At 51.5% G+C, this 19,196-nt stretch overlaps 1 protein-coding gene across 8 annotated transcripts in view; it reads right to left on the reverse strand.

Moving 5' to 3' along the window:
• Window positions 1–19,196, reverse strand: part of Mad1l1 (mitotic arrest deficient 1 like 1) — a 314,433-nt gene that overhangs the window by 102,933 nt on the left and 192,304 nt on the right. For all 8 annotated transcript variants that reach the window (XM_076923499.1, XM_076923497.1, XM_076923502.1 and 5 more), the window contains one exon: window positions 5,480–5,568. In XM_076923499.1, coding sequence (XP_076779614.1) covers window positions 5,480–5,568 — 89 coding nt within the window. The remainder of the gene's footprint in view (window positions 1–5,479; window positions 5,569–19,196) is intronic.

The following is a 19,196-nucleotide window of genomic DNA, read 5'->3' on the forward strand; positions in this document are numbered from 1 at the left end:
CCCCAGAAAAACAGCCTTTTGCTTCTGCATTTTTCTCAATTGTGTTTCTTTTTTCAAGTTCATTACCTCCTCCTTCCTTCTCAACTTGGGCTCCTTTGCTTGCCATGTCCTCCTGGTGGCAGGGCCAGGGCCTCTGCTTTGTCAGCTGGAACACTTGGTGCCTCGGGTTCTCTTCTCTCTACAGATCTGATCTGATGAGTGTGTTTTCATTAGTGTTCACTTGTCCCTCTTCTCTTCCACGCTTCCCTGTGATCCGCAGGCAGTTCAGAACCATGCTAATAATTTCCACACAGGCTCAGCTTTTCCTCTTGCATTCTGTTACTGACATCTAGTTTGAGTTTAGTGTGGCCAGATGACATATTCTCTATGCATCTTAAATGTGTGTGCCTCTGTGTGTGTGTGTGTGTGTGTGTGTATGTGTGTGAGTGATACACGTGTACATGTAAATACCCATGCAATGCATGTGGGAACCAGAGAAGGACATCAGGCATCCTGCTCTACCACTCTCAACCTATTCTCTTGAGACAAGGGATCTCCCTGAACCCCAAGCTGGGCTGGTGGCTAGCAAGCCCCTCTTGTCTCAGATCCTATGCCACTGGAGTTACACAGGCAGGCACATGTGCAGCCATGCCCAACTGTTTACCTGGTGCTAGGGATTTGAACTCAGGTCCTTATGTCCACATAGAAAAGAGCTGTTACCCACTGAGCCATCTCTAGTACCTGATTTCTTAGGTTTAATGAGGGTTTGTTTTATGACCAAAGATATGGCCAATAGTGGCTGCCCCTTCCTCCATGTGGCCAAATTTCAGGTGTTTCTGTTTGTGTCTACTGGTACTAGGCCACCTGCCTCTACCTCTACTCCCTCATTCTGCCATGAATATACAGGTCTGAAGGTACAGGAAGAGACCCCAGGAGGAGAGGGCTTGCCCAGTGACCAGAGCTATAGTACCTGTCAAATGGTCCAGAGAAGCTCCCTTTGTGAAGACACAATGACAAGTGACAAGCTGCCCAAACAAAAGGTGTCCTAGAGAAGGTGACCCAGCTAGAGCACACTGAGTAGCAGTCACACAGAGTTCCTGCTTTCCCCCGAGGAAGGCCAGCATATTCAATGTCCTTGTCATGATACCTCTCAGCCTCCCAGAGCCTAGGAATGCCCGCTCAGGCTGGGGCCCGGCAGGCAGTGAGCACGGCTGGGAACAGAGAAGCTGTGAAGTATGACTAAGAGGTTCTGGCCCAGACATGCGAGCCCACAGTCTACCCAGCTGCTAAACCCACAGACATTTAGGATCTATCAGAGCTCCTGTCTGACAGTGGAAAGTAACGAGCCCAGATTTGTTCCAGGAGAGAGGCCCTCAGCTGTTACCACTTAGCTTTGCACTGTTGTTCCCCAGCCTGGCTTCACCGAAGGATGGTCCAATGCCACAGGTGTGTGCGATTCACATACCATATGGCATCTGTGCAACTCCCGTGTATGCCTATGGAAGCCAGAGGTTGCCAACAGGTGTCTTCCTCTAGCCCTTCTCTCATAACTTTTGAGATCTGATCTCCCACTGAGCCTGGGACTCAGCAGCTCGACAGGCTGAACCAGCGAGTCCCAGGGCTCCATCTGTCTCCCTACCCAGGGCTAGAATTACATAAGCCAGAATACCTAACTTTAAAAAACAAGCAAATATGGGTCATGGGGATCAAACTCAGGTCCTCATGCTGGTATAGCTAGCTCTTTACTCCCCACCCTGTGCTCCTTATGTGTACCTAATAGTTCTATGCAAATACACAGAGTTGCAGACCACCCCTCACCCTCACAGAGCCCCAGATAGCAGCACCTACCCTGCCTTATCTTCTGCATCTGCTGGCTGGCTGTGTTCAGTAATGGTCTTGAGTGAAGGGCAAGCTGACCTGAGGCAGGGCTCTCATGTCAACTCTCTTTCTCTGAGTCAACCACTTCAGAAGCAGCCTTCCTCGGGAGTTACATGAAGGACCGGCAGGAAGGCACTTCAGGCTCAGGAGAGGGATCAAAAGGATCTTGTTCCAAGAGGGCAGCCTCAATAAGGGTCCTCCCTCTTGCCCAGCTAGAGGAAAGTGAGACTTCAGAGTCCACATTGCCAGTGCCCACTCCAAGGGAAGCTGGGGCAGCAACAAGGGTCTAAAGACCCAGTTCCTCAGCAGAAGTTTTAGGAGCGCTGCCCCTCTAAATACCCTTGATCCAGAAGGTGGCACGATGGGCCCCATTTTGTTAACCCAGCAAAACAAGATGCCATGCATAGCATAGTCCCCTTACTCAAGATAACAATGACAAGTCCACTGACTGAACTGTGGGAAACTGAGGCACAATGACACAATGTCTGATGCAGCTGGAAGGTTAGCAAGCAGGGCAAATGGGGCCACACAAGCCAGAGGCAAGAAGGGTTGTGCTGGCCCTTGTTGGCTTTTTGTTTGGTTTGGTGGAACTGCCTCCATCGGATTGGCCTGCAGGCAGGTCTGTAGAGTATTTTCCTAATGTGGGCAGTGTCACCACTGAGCAGCCAGTGCTGAAAGGTCCGGGAAAGCAGACTGAGCAAGCCACGAGGAGCAAGGCAGCAAGCAGAGTTCCTCCATGGTCTCTGCTTCAGTTCCTGCTCTGAGCTCCTGCCCTGGCTTTCTTCAGTGATATGATTGAACATGTAAGCCAATAAACCCTTTCCTCCCCAAGTGCTTCTGTGCTCACGATGCTTTTGTCACAGTGATGGATATCAAATTAGGACAAGGGCTGAGAGATGGGAGAAGACTGCCCTGTGGGAAGCAGGCCTCAGGAGACCCATGCCAGGCTCAAGTGGGGAAGGCGCTAAGCAGCTATGCTAAACACCTTCATGTTTGGCCCAGCAGAAGCCATTTCCAGGGTATGGGCTCCATCTGAGTGCACTGCACAGAGGCCCTGCTTACCTGGCCTTCTCTGCCACACACGTTCCAAGCCCACAGGAGCAACCTAGACGCCCTCACTTGCCCTCTGCTGGACCGTCAAAGCACCAGCAGGGTAGCGGGGGCTGCAGCCCCTCCAAACTCATTGGCCTGGTTCTTCCCAGCTACAAAGGCACCTCACTCACAGCTGTGCTCTCAAAGAAGACAGGAAGCTTTGATCTTAGTGTGGAAGATGTTAACAGCAAAGCCCCTTTTTAAAATTTAAACATCATCAAACCTGAAATATACCAGCCTCTCTCCCCAAGAAACGTAACACACTCTGGTCCACACTTGCACCAACCACACAAGAGGCTGTGAGGAGGACAGGTCCTTAGACAACACAGTGCCTATGGTATGAGGAGAGTTGCATTGGGGCCATGCAGCTAGCCAACTCTGCAGACTTGACACTTACCCACACCCAAATCCAAGACCTCTGCCTACCAGCCGACAAGAAGCTGGATACACAGGGCTATCTTTGTGGCCCTAAGGATCCTGTGGAGCACTGACTGCAGGCCACAAGCACTTTACCTCAGTCCCCAGCCCTAGAGATAGCATCTCTTGCCAGCACCTCTCAATCAGATACAAACGAGGGCTGCCCTGACTCTGCTGTCCTTGGCTTCAGGGACCCAGAGACTGCATGGAATATACTTCAGCTCCTTTAGACACACTCAGCCCCGCCCTCAAACACGAGTGCTTTATCACGAAGTAGATATTGTGGAGTATCAGTGGGAGGTGTTTGGTGTGTCTGCCCAGGAGCAGCCTCTCCAGCTTGGTTGAGTCTCACAAAGAATGCTTCCCAGCACTTAGCCAGGTCATGGCTGTCTGGCCTTGCCAAGTCCTCTGCCTGGCCTAGGCAGCCAGCAGTGCCTGATGCCTAATGCTACAAATCAGATCATGTCGCTTTTCTGCTTTAAAATGCCTAATGGCTTCCCACTACTCATGGGATAAAAATGCTGACACTCACCAGGGCCACACTAATTCTCCAGCAACTCAGCCAGCCACAGCACCAACCTCCCCTTTTGCACCCAGATGCATGTCCCAGGGACCCTATCTCTAGATGCCAGCTCTCACAACAGCACCCGTAATTAAACAGCCACAAGTCCATGTGACTAATATCCCCATTAAGCTATGAGCTGATGAAGACAGAGTGTGTGGCTCTCCTGGCCAGTCAATTATCCACTCCGCTCTGCCCTGACAGTGCACAGCATACACCACGCTGAGACAAATGCAAACAAACAGCTCCGTGCCTGGTAACCCCACAGAGCTACTTCCCAGGCCTGGGTCTGTATGAGAAGTGCTTTGGCAATGAGAGGGAACCTCCAGCCCATAAAGGATCTCAGTGCTATTCACTGGACACTTCTGGGAAAGGTGCCAAAAAGCCTTCCTTGCTTTGACCTCAACAGCCCTGGGAAGCAGGAAGTCACTCACCAGCCATTACCCAAAGAGAGACAGACAGTGCCCAGGTCAATTTCACAGAGGCAGAACTTCCATACAGTCTCTGGGACACCAAAAGCCCAGCCAGAGAGGACTACTTCCCCTCCCCCAAGCTCCATGCCATTCCATCAAAAGACCACTCAATGTCTACAGGGATTTCTGGTTCCCTAGGCCCACATCTTACTTGCTAGAAACAGACTCTAGGATGTCCAGTCCTGGATGCAAATCAGAAGGGAATGGCCAACTCACTACATTCATTCTGCTGCCTCTCACAAGATGCCAGGGCAGTGGTGACAGCTATTCCACAGCTGTTTCAGACAGAAGCTAGACTGGCAGGGCCAGTGCAGGTCAGGGGAGAACCTGAATGTAGTTCAGAGTTGGGCTCCCCTACATGAAAAGCTATGTGTGCAGACATGTGCCCATAGTCCCTGGTGCTGGGGAGGTAGAGACAGGAAGATCCCTGGAGCTCACTACTGGCTAGGCTAGATGAACTGGAGAGCTCAAGGTTGAGTGAGAGACCCTACCTCAAGAACTGAGAAAACATTTGAAGGAAATACCCCATAACATGCACATATATATACATGAGCATATGAACACAGACACACAGACAGAGTCACACAGGCAGGCAGGCAGGCAGGCAGGCAGACACACACACACACACACACACACACACACACACACACACACACGGCAAAAGCAGTAAGTTGTCTCTAAACATGCACCAAAGGTTCATAGCACACAGTCCCCACAAAGTTTGAGAAGACTGTTCATCTTTCTGTGAGTCAATTTCTGAGAGAAGCTGTTTGCGCCCCTCAATCCACAATGACCCTGTTCCCTTGAAGGAGCTAGGCCTGGTAACTCATGTTGCTGGCAGGAAGGCAGGTCCTTGTGGACACCCTGACAGGAGTATCTGCACTTTTTGAGCACGGAGATGGCTGGGGGACCATCTGTCAGTGCTGACCTGAGATATGACACTAGAAAGGCAAGCCCAATGGGAATAAGGGTCTTAGTAGAGCCTTGGGAAGGTAAGAAGGCAGAGGCTCAGGTGGGCTCTGCCTCTGCTCTTAAGAGTGACATGTGAGGTAGTCAGAGGTCAGAGAGGAGGCCATACCTGAGTGTGTCCACCTCCTCTTTGCAGAACGGGAAGCTGGCTTCGGCTGAGCTTGTCTGGGCCCTCAGCATCTTCAGCTCCAGCTCCAGCTATAAGGAAACACAGACTTAGTGATCAACATGCACAGGGACCTACAGCCAGGTCCCTCTTATCCGCAAAGTCCTAAAGTCTGCATCTGAGCATCCCCAGGCTGGACGCTGGTTTGTGCCGGGAATCTGGGGGAAGAGGGTCATTTGCTTGGCTAATCCATAGCCTAGATCCACAAGTCCACAAGGCATTCTGAGTCAGATAAACATAGTCCTTTCTATTTTCCCATGCTCTCAACATTAGGTGGGGAAATACATGGTTGGTCATTCATGTACTGCTGAGAGAGCTATAGAGCCTCTGAGACAGAGATGGACAGAGTAAGTAGAGAGAGCATAGTCTAGAATTAGCCTTGCTTGGATGAAGGTCTGCAAGCTGCTCTGCACATCTGCTGGGAAGGGTGGGGAGGCACACAGGGAGCAAGACAAACCCCAGGCCTGGGTAACAGGAAACTCACCCAGAGCTGACCCTTGCTTCTTGAGTGTCCTCAGCCCCAACCCTCCAGACAGATGCAGGTTCAGTACAGGGGCCTAAAGAACACGATGCCAGCAGACTTCAAGGAAAACAGAAGCCTCCTCAGGGGCATCAGTGTCAGCGCCTACAGCCCAGTTCAGACCCCTCACCCACACTCTTGCCACACTTGGCCTCCCGACAGCAGGCTTTCCAGATTCCAGAACCACAAGCCAGGTAACTTCTTTATACATTCTGCTGCAGACACACAGGACAGGGAGGAACAGTACAAACCGTGTCTCAGTGTGTGTACGCCTACTTGGGAACAGACATGTATGTATGGAGGCCAGAGGGCAAAGTTCAGGTGTCATTCCTCAGGAGCCATCCAGCTCGCTGACCTTGGACACAGGGTCTCTCACTGAACCTGGAACTTGACAGTTTATCTAGGCAGGCTGGTCAGTGAATTCCAGGGGTCAAGCTGTCTGCACCTCCCCATCTCCCACATGTCTGCAAGAGTTCTGAGTGCTAGACTCGTGTCTTCATGCCTGCACCACAGGCACGTTACCAGCTTGACTACCTTCCCAGCCTCGAGGATGCTGTCTTAGCATGCTGCTGGCTTTTGTTCCTAACACACTGACACTGTCACTCATGGTACGGCTCCTCCGTGGCGAGGAACAAGCAACACGGTGCTTACTTCCAGAGAGCTATCCCCTTGCTTCCACACAGTAATGTAGTTTATATGCTGTGGCGGTCTCAGTTTTGAGAATCTGATAGAATGACCCCTGAAACTGGCTGTGCTGGACAGAGCCCAGCAACTTTACTGTTGCATATTGTTGGAGGAAGTGGCAAGGCTGCAGGGTCTACTGCATGCTGCTACAGTAAGAGGTGTGTGTGGGTGTGTGTATGTGGGTGTAGGTATAGGTCGAGGACAACTTGCAGGAATTGGTTCTATCCCTGGGTTCCCAGTACCCACCATATGGGTCCTGGAGTTCAAACTCAGGTCATCAGGTTTGTATGGTGCCTTTACCTGCTGAACCATCTTGCTGGGCACACAACAGTAAACTCTCTAGCTTTGGAGAGGCTGGTTAGACACACATGTACACACTGTTTTCATGGAAACACTTGCTTCTCTGTGTACTTCCATGCTCCCTACAGAGTGGAGTACAGATGTCCTTGTGCACCTTCAAGTCGGAGAGGAGAGGCATATCTGCCCACTTCCCACAATGCTTTATGGCTTGAATTCAGATGAGGCAGGAATAGCTGATGCCTGCTCAGATGCTCACAAATGGCAAGTGGCCTTGGCAGCTAACTGTTCCAATTTCTTTGATTCCGCACGGAGCTCGTCAGAAAGTCTTTTCCCTTTAGTCGCAGAGTTTAGCCCATTTATATCTTGCTATCTGTCCTGACTGATTTCTACTGCATTAGGCCCTGGTGTTTTCTGTCTTCTTTCTCGTGAGTGTTTCCTTTTGTGTGTCTTGATATTCAGCGTTTGTGCTGCTAAGCACTGGCTGCTTTATGCTGCATCCAAACTTTTCCGGGCTGGACTGTACCAAGGACATGTCCTACTGAATGTCTGACTAGGTTGGTAGGCTACTCTCCTCACTTGGTAACTGTACAGGTAGTGACAATTAATGCCACCTGTTTACCTGCTAGACCGAATGCCCAGATAAAGCCTGATGACCCAGTCCATCTGGTGGCTCAACATTGATTCTGCACACTTAAGACGTCTTTCCTCATTGTGGACATCCATTTCTGGGGCCCTGGTCAGAGGAAGGTGACAGTGGGATTCCTCCCCTTCCATTCTGATCATCATCTCTGTCCCTGGGCAGGCCTCTTCCATCAGCTCCCCACACCTCAGACCATCAGAAATCCACTATGGGCTTTTAAAAGTCTCCTGCTTACAGACTAAACACATGCAGGCTGTGGGCTTCCTTGGCCTTTTGTTCTTGTAACCTGATGCCCATAACCAATCAAAACCTCGCTATAAGACAGCAGGATCCTATCAACCCTAATGCTCTGGTAGGTCCCAAAACACAGCTAATATGCTTCCGCTTCATAGTCATTTTCCAGGGCATCTTCCCGCTCTCGCTAGTGATGATGAACAGCCCTTACTTCATCCCCTCATCTCTGCTGGACCCTTCTGTCCTTGTGTTTCTTTCTAAACACCTGCGTCCTGCACGACCTGACACTCACAGTACTACATGCTGACTGCCACATGAGCTGCATCTACATGTACAGACAACTCTCAGAGCCAATGCTGTTTGGACTCTGCCATGGCATTCTCTCCCAGTACCCAGCCATCTCCTAACGCCCTCCATGCCTGTGCAATTCCTCATCCAGCCCCTCCATTGCTGCTCTGGGCCTGCTCATGTCCCAGGTTCTAACATACAGCTAAACTGCACTTTCTGACAACTGTGTGCTTGGGGTCAACCTTTTTGGCAGTGTATTTCTCTATCCTGACCCACAGCTTCCTTCCTTTGATCTTTCCTAAGCGTGACGCTTACTGCTTGCCACAGGAGGATCTGATCAGATCCAGATGGAGGGGAGAACAGGCCTTTGGCCTTGCTGGATCCAATCTCACAGTCTTGGCTACCTCCATTGAGAGGCAAGAGCTGTGCTCACAGTGAGCATGATGTGCTTCTAGCCTGTATGAGCAGGGACCCTAGTGCCCACTGTAGTCCTGTATACCAGGACAGCACAGGAGTCCTGCTCTGCTGAGGTGAGGCCCTGCAGAGGGTTAGGACTGGCCGGCAGGAAGTGCCTCATTAGCAAGCAGCACCTGATCCTCCCCTTCCTAGGGTCTTTTCCTGCAGCCTATCCCTCACCCTTCCCTGATAAACACTTTATGCAGCTCATACAACACAGACCCCCCACCCCCACCCCCACCCCCCACCCCCCTCCCCGGGGACCTGTGCCTTCTGCTGTGGCTTGGTTCCGCTCTACTTCTATTTTGCTAAAACAAGTTTGCCATTTTGTTTTGATTCCTGTTACATCTGCATGGTCTTCAGGGGAGGAGGGGGAGGCGCTGGCTCACACCACAACACTCAGAGCAAACATGGATCCTCTCCTGTGAATCTGCAGCCTCAGGTTTATGTTCAATATCCCCCCTCTCCCAGGAAGATCCTCTTTCCCTGCCGAGCCTGCACCAGGCATGCTTCCTGGACACTATCTGGTGGCTGGCTCAACTGGTCCCCAGCCCCACTGTTCAGCACTGCTTCCCACCCTTGCCTCTCCTCCCTGACCTACAGCATAAGACTATGATTGGCACAACAAACTCATGGTGGGTTTCTAATCTCAAACCTAGATCTTCAAGCACAAGGATGACTCTTCTTCTAGGATTGGTATACCAAGCAGCCTTTGTTTTTACTATTTGCAGTGTTGGGATGGAACCACACTCCCTGCCTCTCACTGGGGGATTCTAGGCAGGGGCTCTACCACTGAGCCACACCCCAGCTCCTCACTGGGGGATTCTAGGCAGGGGCTCTACCACTGAGCCACACCCCCAGCCCCTCACTGGGGAATTCTAGGCAGGGGCTTTACCACTGAGCCACACCCCAGCCCCTCACTGGGGAATTCTAGGCAGGGGCTTTACCACTGAGCCCCTCCCTTTCTCAAGACCTTCTCTTGAGAGAACCACACACTCATTTCCTGTCTCTTCCACATGTGTTCAGTATAACCATAGCAGCAGTCTGCCATCGCCTGGTTTCAGGCTCCAGTCCCCTTCACCTCATGAGGTGAGTCCTGCCCTCTCTTTTGTGGACATTTGCTTCCTTCCAGCCAATGGGAGCTGACTCACGTTTTGGACTGGTAGACATAGGATGAAGGGAATGGAAATGTGGCTGTGTGTGAGTGTTGCAGCCTATACCTATCTATTTTCTACTTCACTAAAGGAAACCTGGGTCTAGAGTCAGTTATAAAAACAAGAAAACATGGGACTAATTGGATTGCTCCTTCAGGGACCCTGCCAAATGCCTCAAACCATGGGCCAGATTCCAAACTCATCCTGCTAAAAGGATTTCACACACAAAGTGCTTTTTGGAGGCTCATCTGCAGCTGAGCAGTGGGACCCCAAGCACATGGCTGCCAAGGGAGGGGGTGGGGTGAAGAGGGGCCCTGTGCAGGCTGGGGGGGGGGTGCTTCACCACCTGCCACTGCCCAGCCTCCTGGCTTTTTTTCAAACTGAATGTCCTAGAGAGGCTGGTACTGCCCACTCTACTCTCCAAGACTGATGGGCATGTGAATATTCTCCCCTTTGGCACTCTTTGGCGGGTCAGCTAGTGCTAACTGTACCCCTGACATTCTCTACACCCAGGTGTGGCAGGACAGGTGCTCTGGAGACAGCTGCATATTTCTCTCAGTAGGAGGCTATGCTCTTGTATACTGGAGACAAAGATGGGGATGCTGCCTGCTGCCCACTGCCCATCAAGACTCTGTGCTTCTCTCAGGACCAAACATTTACCCAGGTCTGCAAGCTGTAGGTAAAAGTTGAGGATGACCACTCTTCCAAACTCGGCCCTCCATCTCCAGGCTCCTATTCCAATGCTGTCCACCCTAATGCATACCAACTAGAATACAGGATGACAGAGCAGGGAGGGTGTCCATGTGTCCCAGGCCTGGCTGGAAGGATGAGCATGGACAGACCTGTCCCTAAGGTGGGGCTGGATGAGCCAGGACACACTATAAGTCAGGGCGGGCAATGTGAAGGCCCCAGCCTGCCACTGACCTAAGCAAATAACAGCGACTTTTCTGGACCTACCTTCTTCCTCCTAACAGCCCCATCACAGGCTGCCACAGAATGAAACTAGTGTGTCAGTGACCAACAAACTTATCAGACCAAACTCCCAAACGCTGGTCCTGCTGCTAGGCCGGGAGGAAGACCCCTTTTACCTTCTCTCCTCTGCCCCACGCTCTTATGCTGTCTGCTCAAGTAGCAGTCACCAAAAAGGCAGGTGTAAGTGGGGCATAATGGTACATGGGGTAATCCCAGCCCTAGAGAGGTAGATGAAAGAGGGCAAGCATCAGCTACATTGTGAGTTTAAGGCTAGCCTGGGCTCATGAGACCATGTCTCAAAAGCACAAAAGGCACAGAAAATCCAGGAGAGCCCAGCAGCAGCCTTTGCTTTCTGAGTAGCCTTACACTTCCTGCTGCTGTGCCCTGATCACGGCACGAGGACACACTGCACTCCTCCTTTGTCCCAGGGCCCTAACTTCTGCTCTCCCCAACCCTGTTTCTCATCTGAGCTCTGGCTGACACAGCTGGGCAGAGGCTGAAAGAAAGTAAATGCAAGTGACCTTAGGCTTCGGCTCTGCGGAAGCTGACATGCCTGGCCATTCTCCTGAGGTAACGTATGCTGAGGCCATTTGCTGCAATCCCTGACCCCTCATTGTGGAGAAGGGACACCGGCAGCATCCCTGCAGTAACAGCTGGGTTGAAGCAAAGACTCTGGGGTCTCTGCTTGGGCCCGGTCAGGCTGGAAGGTATGGACACGAAACAATAGGAAGCAGCAAGAAATGAGGTGAACACTGCTTCTGTGGAATTCTTGGAGTCTAAGCTTGAGCCAGCCTGGGGCAAACCTCCAAAGTGGTCAACAGAATAGATGCAACTCTATCAAAGCTGTAAACATTGGCTGGAGGTGTGGCTCAGGAGAGTGCAGGCACAGCGCTGGGTTGGATTCCCCAGCACAGCAAAAACTTCAAATGTCTTTCTTGCAAAACTGGTTTAGCTTTTTTTTTTTCCTGCTTATGCTAAAACTCACAGGGAATTGCAAGGCGCTCTGAATAGTCAGGATGATCTTGATGGGGTGCAGTGGTGATTTTTCTCCTTGCTGCAACAAAACACCTGACAAAAGCAACTTAGGGAAGGAAGCGTTTATCCCAGCTCACAGATTGAGGGTGCAGCCTGCCACAGTGGAGAAGGCATGGCGTCAGGAGTGTGAGTGTGAGGAGGCTGCTCACACTGCATCCACAAGCAAGACACAAAGGGGACGAACACTGGGGCTCAGCTCGCTTCCTCCTTTTCCCTCAGTCCATGACCTCAGCCTAGGAATTGGCTGGCCACACTTTGATGGCCTTCCTACCTGAGCTAACCCAATCTAGAGCCCCTCAGATGTGCACAGCGGTATGTCTCCGAGGTGAATCTACATCCTGCGAAGCTGACAACCAAGATTTAAACAATGCATTATGGGGATAGGGGACACAAAGTCAGAACATTCATATCAACCTAAGACCAAAGGACACTAAAGACAGTAACTTAGGTGGTGGCATAAGGAAGGACCCTCGGGCTGAACTGGAACTGAGTTCAGCATTGAACACAAATTGGCATGACCAGCTGGTTATCAATGAGGAGGCCATGACTACCAGATAGGAGAAGAGTCTCAGAAGCGGACAGGATTGAGCCTGGTGGAATGGGGCCATACAAAAAACCAACCCAAAGTGGATCAGAACCGAAATGTGAGAGGAAGTTGCTAGAAGGAAAATACAGGCGAGGGAAAATGAAATAAAGACACATGAGTGAGAACACAAGCCTGGATCTTCCCAGCTTTGGGTCAGGCAATGCTGTCTAAGCTGTGCCAACAGAGTGCAGCAACAAAAGGAGATGCCAAGGCCTCAGCACAGCACAGTTCTGTATGCTAAAGGACACGGATGAGAACAGTCTACTGGGTGAGCTACAGCTTTGCCGAAGCGGAGCTCTGACAGTACTCGAGTGTGCAGAATACATGAAAAACTCATACAGCAGAAAGCACAGCCTAAAGATGGGCAAAGGGGTCTGGGGATGCAGCTCCATTTGTAGTGTGCTTGCCAATTAAGAACAAAAGGCAAAGAAGAAATAACAGCCGCTTCCGTCAGTCCTGGTATTGGGACTTCATCTTTCTGACTAGACTGGCTAGAGGCATCTCAATGTAGTGGCTCTCACAGCAGCAGACTTTGATCGTGTTCAGAGAGATGACCTCTCACGTGTGATTGAGATGAACATCTCTCAGAATTGCAGGAGACTGTCTCCTAGAGACAGCAGCAAAAAGGAGGGTGGCTGAGACCCCCCCACCCCAGTAAGAGGAGCCCCAATACTTCAAGACCAGAGCTCTCTGACAGCTCAAGAAAGCACAAATCTGATCTGAAGCAGAACCAGGGATGCCCTTCCGAGAAAGCTGCCCACAGATACTCCCTGGCCCTGTACAGTCCAGCACTGAGCGCCTCCCTGTGTCTCTTATCTATAGGCTCCACCAGCTTTCCTCTTTGCCCTGAAGCATCATTATGATTCAATGCTAAGGATGCTGTGGCTGCCTTCCCAGCAAGGCACAACCTCCCAATGGGAACCGTGTGCTGTGGTTAGAGTGGTTCGGCACCCTGCCCTTCCTGCCAGTGGTTTTAATTAATAAAGACGCTGCTGGGCACCAGGTCCAGAGCTCTGGTGGGCTCTCATGCTGTCACCATCTCTCCAAAGCCCACTCCAGGCAGATGTCTCACATCTCTAAGAGGTAACTGTGAGACAACAATAGGAAGTCTGAATGGAGGCCACTGTTCAGCTCAGCTCTAAGCCCACTGGAACATGGGGAAGTACCTGAGGTGCTACCTCTTGGTAAAGGGAGAGGGGTGTCTTAAGCTGAACTTTCCCTGCACCTTCACTTTCAGCCTGGAGACACATGAGGTACATGAGGCAGCATAACCAGTACCAACTACCAGGCAACCTGCTGCTGAATGCAATGTGCTTCCTACATGGGACACATCCAGAGAGGCCAGCTTGTAGCTTCTACGCAAGGCAGCCAGCTCATCACTCCAAATACAGAGAAGTCTGGAGGCTCTATGGTAGCCAGATCAGGGAGTGGGTTGCTGCAGAGTAGGCTGGCTGAACCCCACAAGGGATGGGTTGGATGGTCAGTTACTGGAAGGCAAGTGGCAGGGTATATACTGAGCCTGTGCAGCTTTGCTCTAGGAGCCCTAAAGGTCGGGCTTGGGGAAGTCCAACATCTCAGATGCAAAGAAGAGAGGTGTGGTGGAGGTCTAGAAGCAATGTGGATAGCTTCTGCCAGCTGGACACACTGGGGAGTGCCAACCCACTTTAGTGGGGCTTCTGTTCCTGCTGGTGGGCAAGTGCAGGTGAACTCTAAGCAAGTACAGAGGGTCTAAGGGAAGACATTCAGGTAGAAAGTGGGGCAGTGAACACTGAGTTGGCCATGTAAAGTAGAAGGGTGTTCATGTGATTAAATATTCCCTCAGGGTGGGTATGAGAAGGGGCCAACTAGAGCCTCAATGGGGACAATTCCCTCAGAGAGCTCTCTTAGGCTTCTAGCCTGCAAAACTGGGTTGGATACCAGGGAACAACTTCCCCAGACACCTAACTGGCCATTGGGCTCTTGGCTTCCAGAGCTGAGCTCTACAAGCATCTACTGCTCAAGCTTCACGGTGCTGCATGCTCTGTATCTGCACCAAGATCAGCCCAAATGTACAGCCATAGAGCCTCCCTATTCCCTCATCCCAGGGAAACAAGGGTATGTATGCCTGCACGATGTGGTGCCTGCCTCAGTCTACATGCCACCCCTACTAATAGAAGGACATACTCAGAATGGGGGAAAGGCAGAAGCTTCATCTGGTGGAAGCAGACAGCTCCTCTGCCAGCTCTGTGGAGGACCACAAGAGGGTCCAACTGGAGTCACTCAATGTGACCAAACGTGTGCGGAGAGCACACAAGACAATGGACCCCAGTACTCACTTCTATGACATCCACGTGACTCAGAATGTCATCCTGAACCAGCCTGGCCCTGAAAGGACATCAGCCAGCCCTGGACTCCAGTGGGCAGTCAGTCCTCCAAGAGGCCATGCACACGCCGTGGACCACACAGAGTTCACAGAGCTCAGAATCCATGCATTCTCCATACAGAACCACAGGACCTATTCTGCTGGGAGTTTTCTGTTCGTGTTCTCGTTCTCTCTCTCTCTCTCTCTCTCTCTCTCATTTAGGGATGGAGAGACAACTCCATGGCTAAGAGGGCTGGCTACTCTTGCAGAGGAGCAGGGTTTAGTTCCCTGCACCCACACAGTGGCATGCAACCACCTGTTAACTCTTGTTCCCCAGGATTCCATACCATCTTTAAGTTGGGGATGGGGCATGTGCCTTTAATCCTAGCACTCAGGAGGCTGAGGCAGGTGGATCTACAGAGTGAGAAGGACAGCAGGCAGCCAGAGATACACAGAGAGACCTTGTCTGAAAGAAAGCAGACAAAAAGATTTAGTTATTTTTGATTTATGTGTGAGTATTTTGCTTACATGGATGCATGTGTCCTACATGCCCACAGTGTCTATGGAAAACAGAAGAGGGTATTGGACCCCTTGGAACTCGTGTTACAGATGGCTGTGAGCTGACATGCAGATGCTGAGAACTGAACCCCAGGTCCTCTGTAAGAGCAACAGGTGCTCTGAACCACTAAGCCATCTCTGTAGTATATGTGTGCTCATGCACGCGCACACACACACACACACACACACACACACAATGGCCCTGAGCTTATGATGGAGCTGAGGATGACACTGAACTTCTAATCTTCCCGTTTTCAACTCCATAATGCCCAGATTATGCACATGTGCCAATGCATACTAAGCCATGCTGGGGATGGAACCCAGGGCCTTGTGCCCATGTAGGTGACTGCTCTGCCAGCTACCAGCCCTGTTACCAATTCATCACACCAAGCATCTGCCTGTGAGGAGAATCTGCCTGAGATGTGCTCCTTTCTGTCTGGCCACCGAGAGAGGCACTATTTGCAGTTGCTCTCAGAGACGGAGCATAGAAGAGTGGTCAGTGCAAGCTCCAGGCTGACCCAACCACAGCCTCTTTGGGGGCAAAGCCCCCCTCCTGATCCACAAATTCCACTGGGAATAAGGCACAGAGGGTAAGGAGGAGCCATTAGGGGAAATGGTAATCAAGAGAAATGACTGCTTAATTACACTGGGGTGGGGGCAGTTAAGACAGAAAATAAATCCACATTTCTAGCTCCCTGAAGTCTATAAAATATTGGAGGCCTTTTATGGTTGTAATCAAAAACCTCATTTCTCTAGCCACCGCTGGCCGGATCTAATTAGGGTGAGGTATGCTAACGACGCAAGCCTGGCCCGGGACGTTGCTCCTTGTGGTAATAATTGCATTTAAAGAGGAAGCATGAACCACACTCATGCTCACTAATTAGTGTGAGGTTACTAATTAATAACACAAAGTCAAACTGCCTTTGTCCTGCCATTAGCGATTAGCTCAGTATGGCACAGCTCCCCTTCTACTGCTTGTGAACAAGCTTGGAGTCAGATTCCAGCAGGCAGAAGGCTAGAAACTGCAGGATCAGGCAAGTCCCCAGGCTATGTCCCTGTTAATGCTGGACACTTGTGCGATTCCTTTACATGCAGGGAACGCAAGGCTCCTTCTCAGGGCCAGGATGGTACTTGCTCAGCTGGCCCTTCTTCACAGCATATAGCCTCAGGAAGACAGAGGGCTTGGAAGCAGGCTGAGCAGCCCATGGCCATCATCCCAGCCTCTGTCAGCTGCAGGGTGTCCTTGTTTTGTCTCTGGTTCTTCTCCATAAGAAAAGGGCCAGAGGAGTTAGCAAGCAGCAGGCACCTCACAAGCAATACACGTAGGACATCAGTAAGGGGAGGGGGAGGGTCAACAGTGGGGGGTGGAGCCAGGGCCCACGCACAGCTGATAGACAGGAGGGGCTGCCACAGGCTGAAGGTAGTGTAGGATGGCAAAGAGGTTTGGCTGGCCTCGCCAAGTCCCCTAGGAAACCCTGCTGACAGCCTTCCTTCTACAGGCCTCCTCGGGACACTGAATGGCAACATCAGCTGCATCTCAGGTCCTGCAGAGAGTACAGGACTCACAGCACAGGGGTTGGCTGGAGGTGCAAGTTTAAGCCTAGAAAAGGAGGCAGTTGTGGTGGGTATGCCTCTAGTCTGAGCACCTGGGAGGCTGAGATGGGGAATCAAGAGTTTGAGGCCAGCAGCCTGGGCTATGGAGTTGACTGACCCTTACTCAAAATGCCAAAGCTGGGACTGAGATGATGGTTCGATCGATGAAACACTTGCCGTACAGCAAGGAAGACTTTATTCTGACACTCAGAGAGCCAGGTGTGGTTGTGCACATTCAGAATCCCAGCAGCGGGGAGATGGGAGGTGGATAGTCAGATCCCTGGAGGCTCATGGGCAAGGTAGCCTAGCCTAGGTGCCATTGTTCCAGGCCAATGAGAGAACCTGTCTGAAAACAGTAGGGGGAGGGCCTGAGGAATGCCACCGAGGTTATTTTCTGATCTCACATGCACGCACACACATGTACACTCATACAGGCACACATGCACTCAAATATATACTTACAGCCACAGAGAAACACAAAATAACCAGTAATAAAATGGAGGAAAGCAATGTAGTTGTTAACAGCAAATGTAGCCCTGAGGGCAAGAAGAGGAGGGTGGACAGGGCTTTCAGAGAGACAGTATGCTGCCAGCCAATGACCCAGGCGACCTGTGCCTGCCACATGGGAGCCACTGTGACACATGGCTACTTAAAACCCCAAACTCAACAGGACTCCTGTCACGTGGTAAGGCTAGTCATGTGACTCATTTAACACTGCTCCACAGAATGCTGGTCCTGCTACTCAGGTCTGCTGCTCTGGGGAAATCGCCCCTCACCAAGCTCAGTATAGCCAGAAGACAGGTGAGGCACCTGGGGCAGCCAAGCCTCAAAGGTCAGTGATAGTTGGACGTGCTGGGCACTGCTCCTCCTCAAGGCCTTGCCTGAGGCCAGGGTGGGGCTTACTCAGCCCGCAAAGACACCCCTGAAGCCTCCAGCACCTGTGGGAAGGATGGAAGACAAACACATACTTGTGACCATCTGTGTCACAGGTCCCCAAGCACTGCCACTTCTTATTTTCCTCTTAAGTAGGAAGAAGAGAAGAGAAACAAACACTGTAAAGTGGCCTGAGATTAGGCAATCAGAGGCAGAGATCAGAACCTGGGCAGAGGAGACAGCTCCAAACAAAGCCCTAAACAAACATGAAGGGACCCTGCCCCAAGGGCCTGCAAGCTATTCAGCAGCATCTTAGAGCCTGTGGCACCTGCCCTGCTCTCAGGGGTCGAAAACAACCATATTTACTAGAGTCCTGCACTGGCCATGGCCTTGCTTGGGTTACTACTGCTGTGATGAAACCACAAGGCAAAGGCACCTCCAGGAGAAAACGGCTCATTGCATTCACGGTTCCTCCCCAAAGCCGTGAGGGCAGGAACTCAAGCAGGGCAGGAACCTGGAGGCAGGAGCTGGTGCAGAGGCCCTGGAGGGATGTTACTTACTGGCTTGCTCCCCATGGCTTGCTCAGCTTGCTTTCTTATAGAACCCAGGGCCACCAGCCCAGGGATGGTCCCACCCACAACGGGCTGGGCCCTCCCCCATTGATCACTAACTAAGAAAATGCTGAGCCTCCCTCCCTCTTGTGACTCTAGCTTGTGTCAAGCTGGTATAAAGCACAGGGATGGTTCCCAAGTCCCCTACAACCTGGGGCAGGGTGAGCCTCTGCAAGAAGGCAGGGCCGGGACTGGGGCTGGCAAGATAGACCATGGAGAAAAGCACTTGAAATACAAGCCAGAGGACCTGAGTTTGATCCCCAGCACCCAAATAAAGCTGGAGTCTTTTTACAGAGAGAGGTGGCGACAGAACCTCATAGGACAGCTAGCTGGGCATACAGTGGCAATGAGACACTGCCTCAAACAAGGTGGAAGGAAATGACTTACACCCTCTGACTTCTACATGCCAAGGCCCGCCCTCCCGCCCTCCCTCCCTCCCTCCCTCCCTCCCACACACATACAATGCACATACAAACAAACATTTAAAAACAAAACTGAGGTGGGGTAGAAGGTCAAGCTCATTGAGACCAAAGCAGCACAGGCTGAATCCCACCCTGCCAGAGCCCTGCGATTCTAAGTCAGTCTCTGTGGTGTCACTAGTGCCACTGGTGCTTTCCGAGGACGCAGGACGAGAGGGCCAGCGTAGCTTCAGCGCGATGCCACTTAGTGCGCCCTATATTCCCAGAGCAAGAGTGGGAGCCTGTGAAGTATCCTGCCAGGAGTCACCTAGCACGAGGGGCCCGAGAACAGCTTCTGCACCCTGCCCCTAAAATGGATGCAAGCCTCAGAGTTCCTCCAAAATGACATGGGAAGCA

This window comes from Arvicanthis niloticus, chromosome 24 (genome assembly GCF_011762505.2).
Source record: "Arvicanthis niloticus isolate mArvNil1 chromosome 24, mArvNil1.pat.X, whole genome shotgun sequence".
NCBI lineage: Eukaryota > Metazoa > Chordata > Mammalia > Rodentia > Muridae > Arvicanthis > Arvicanthis niloticus.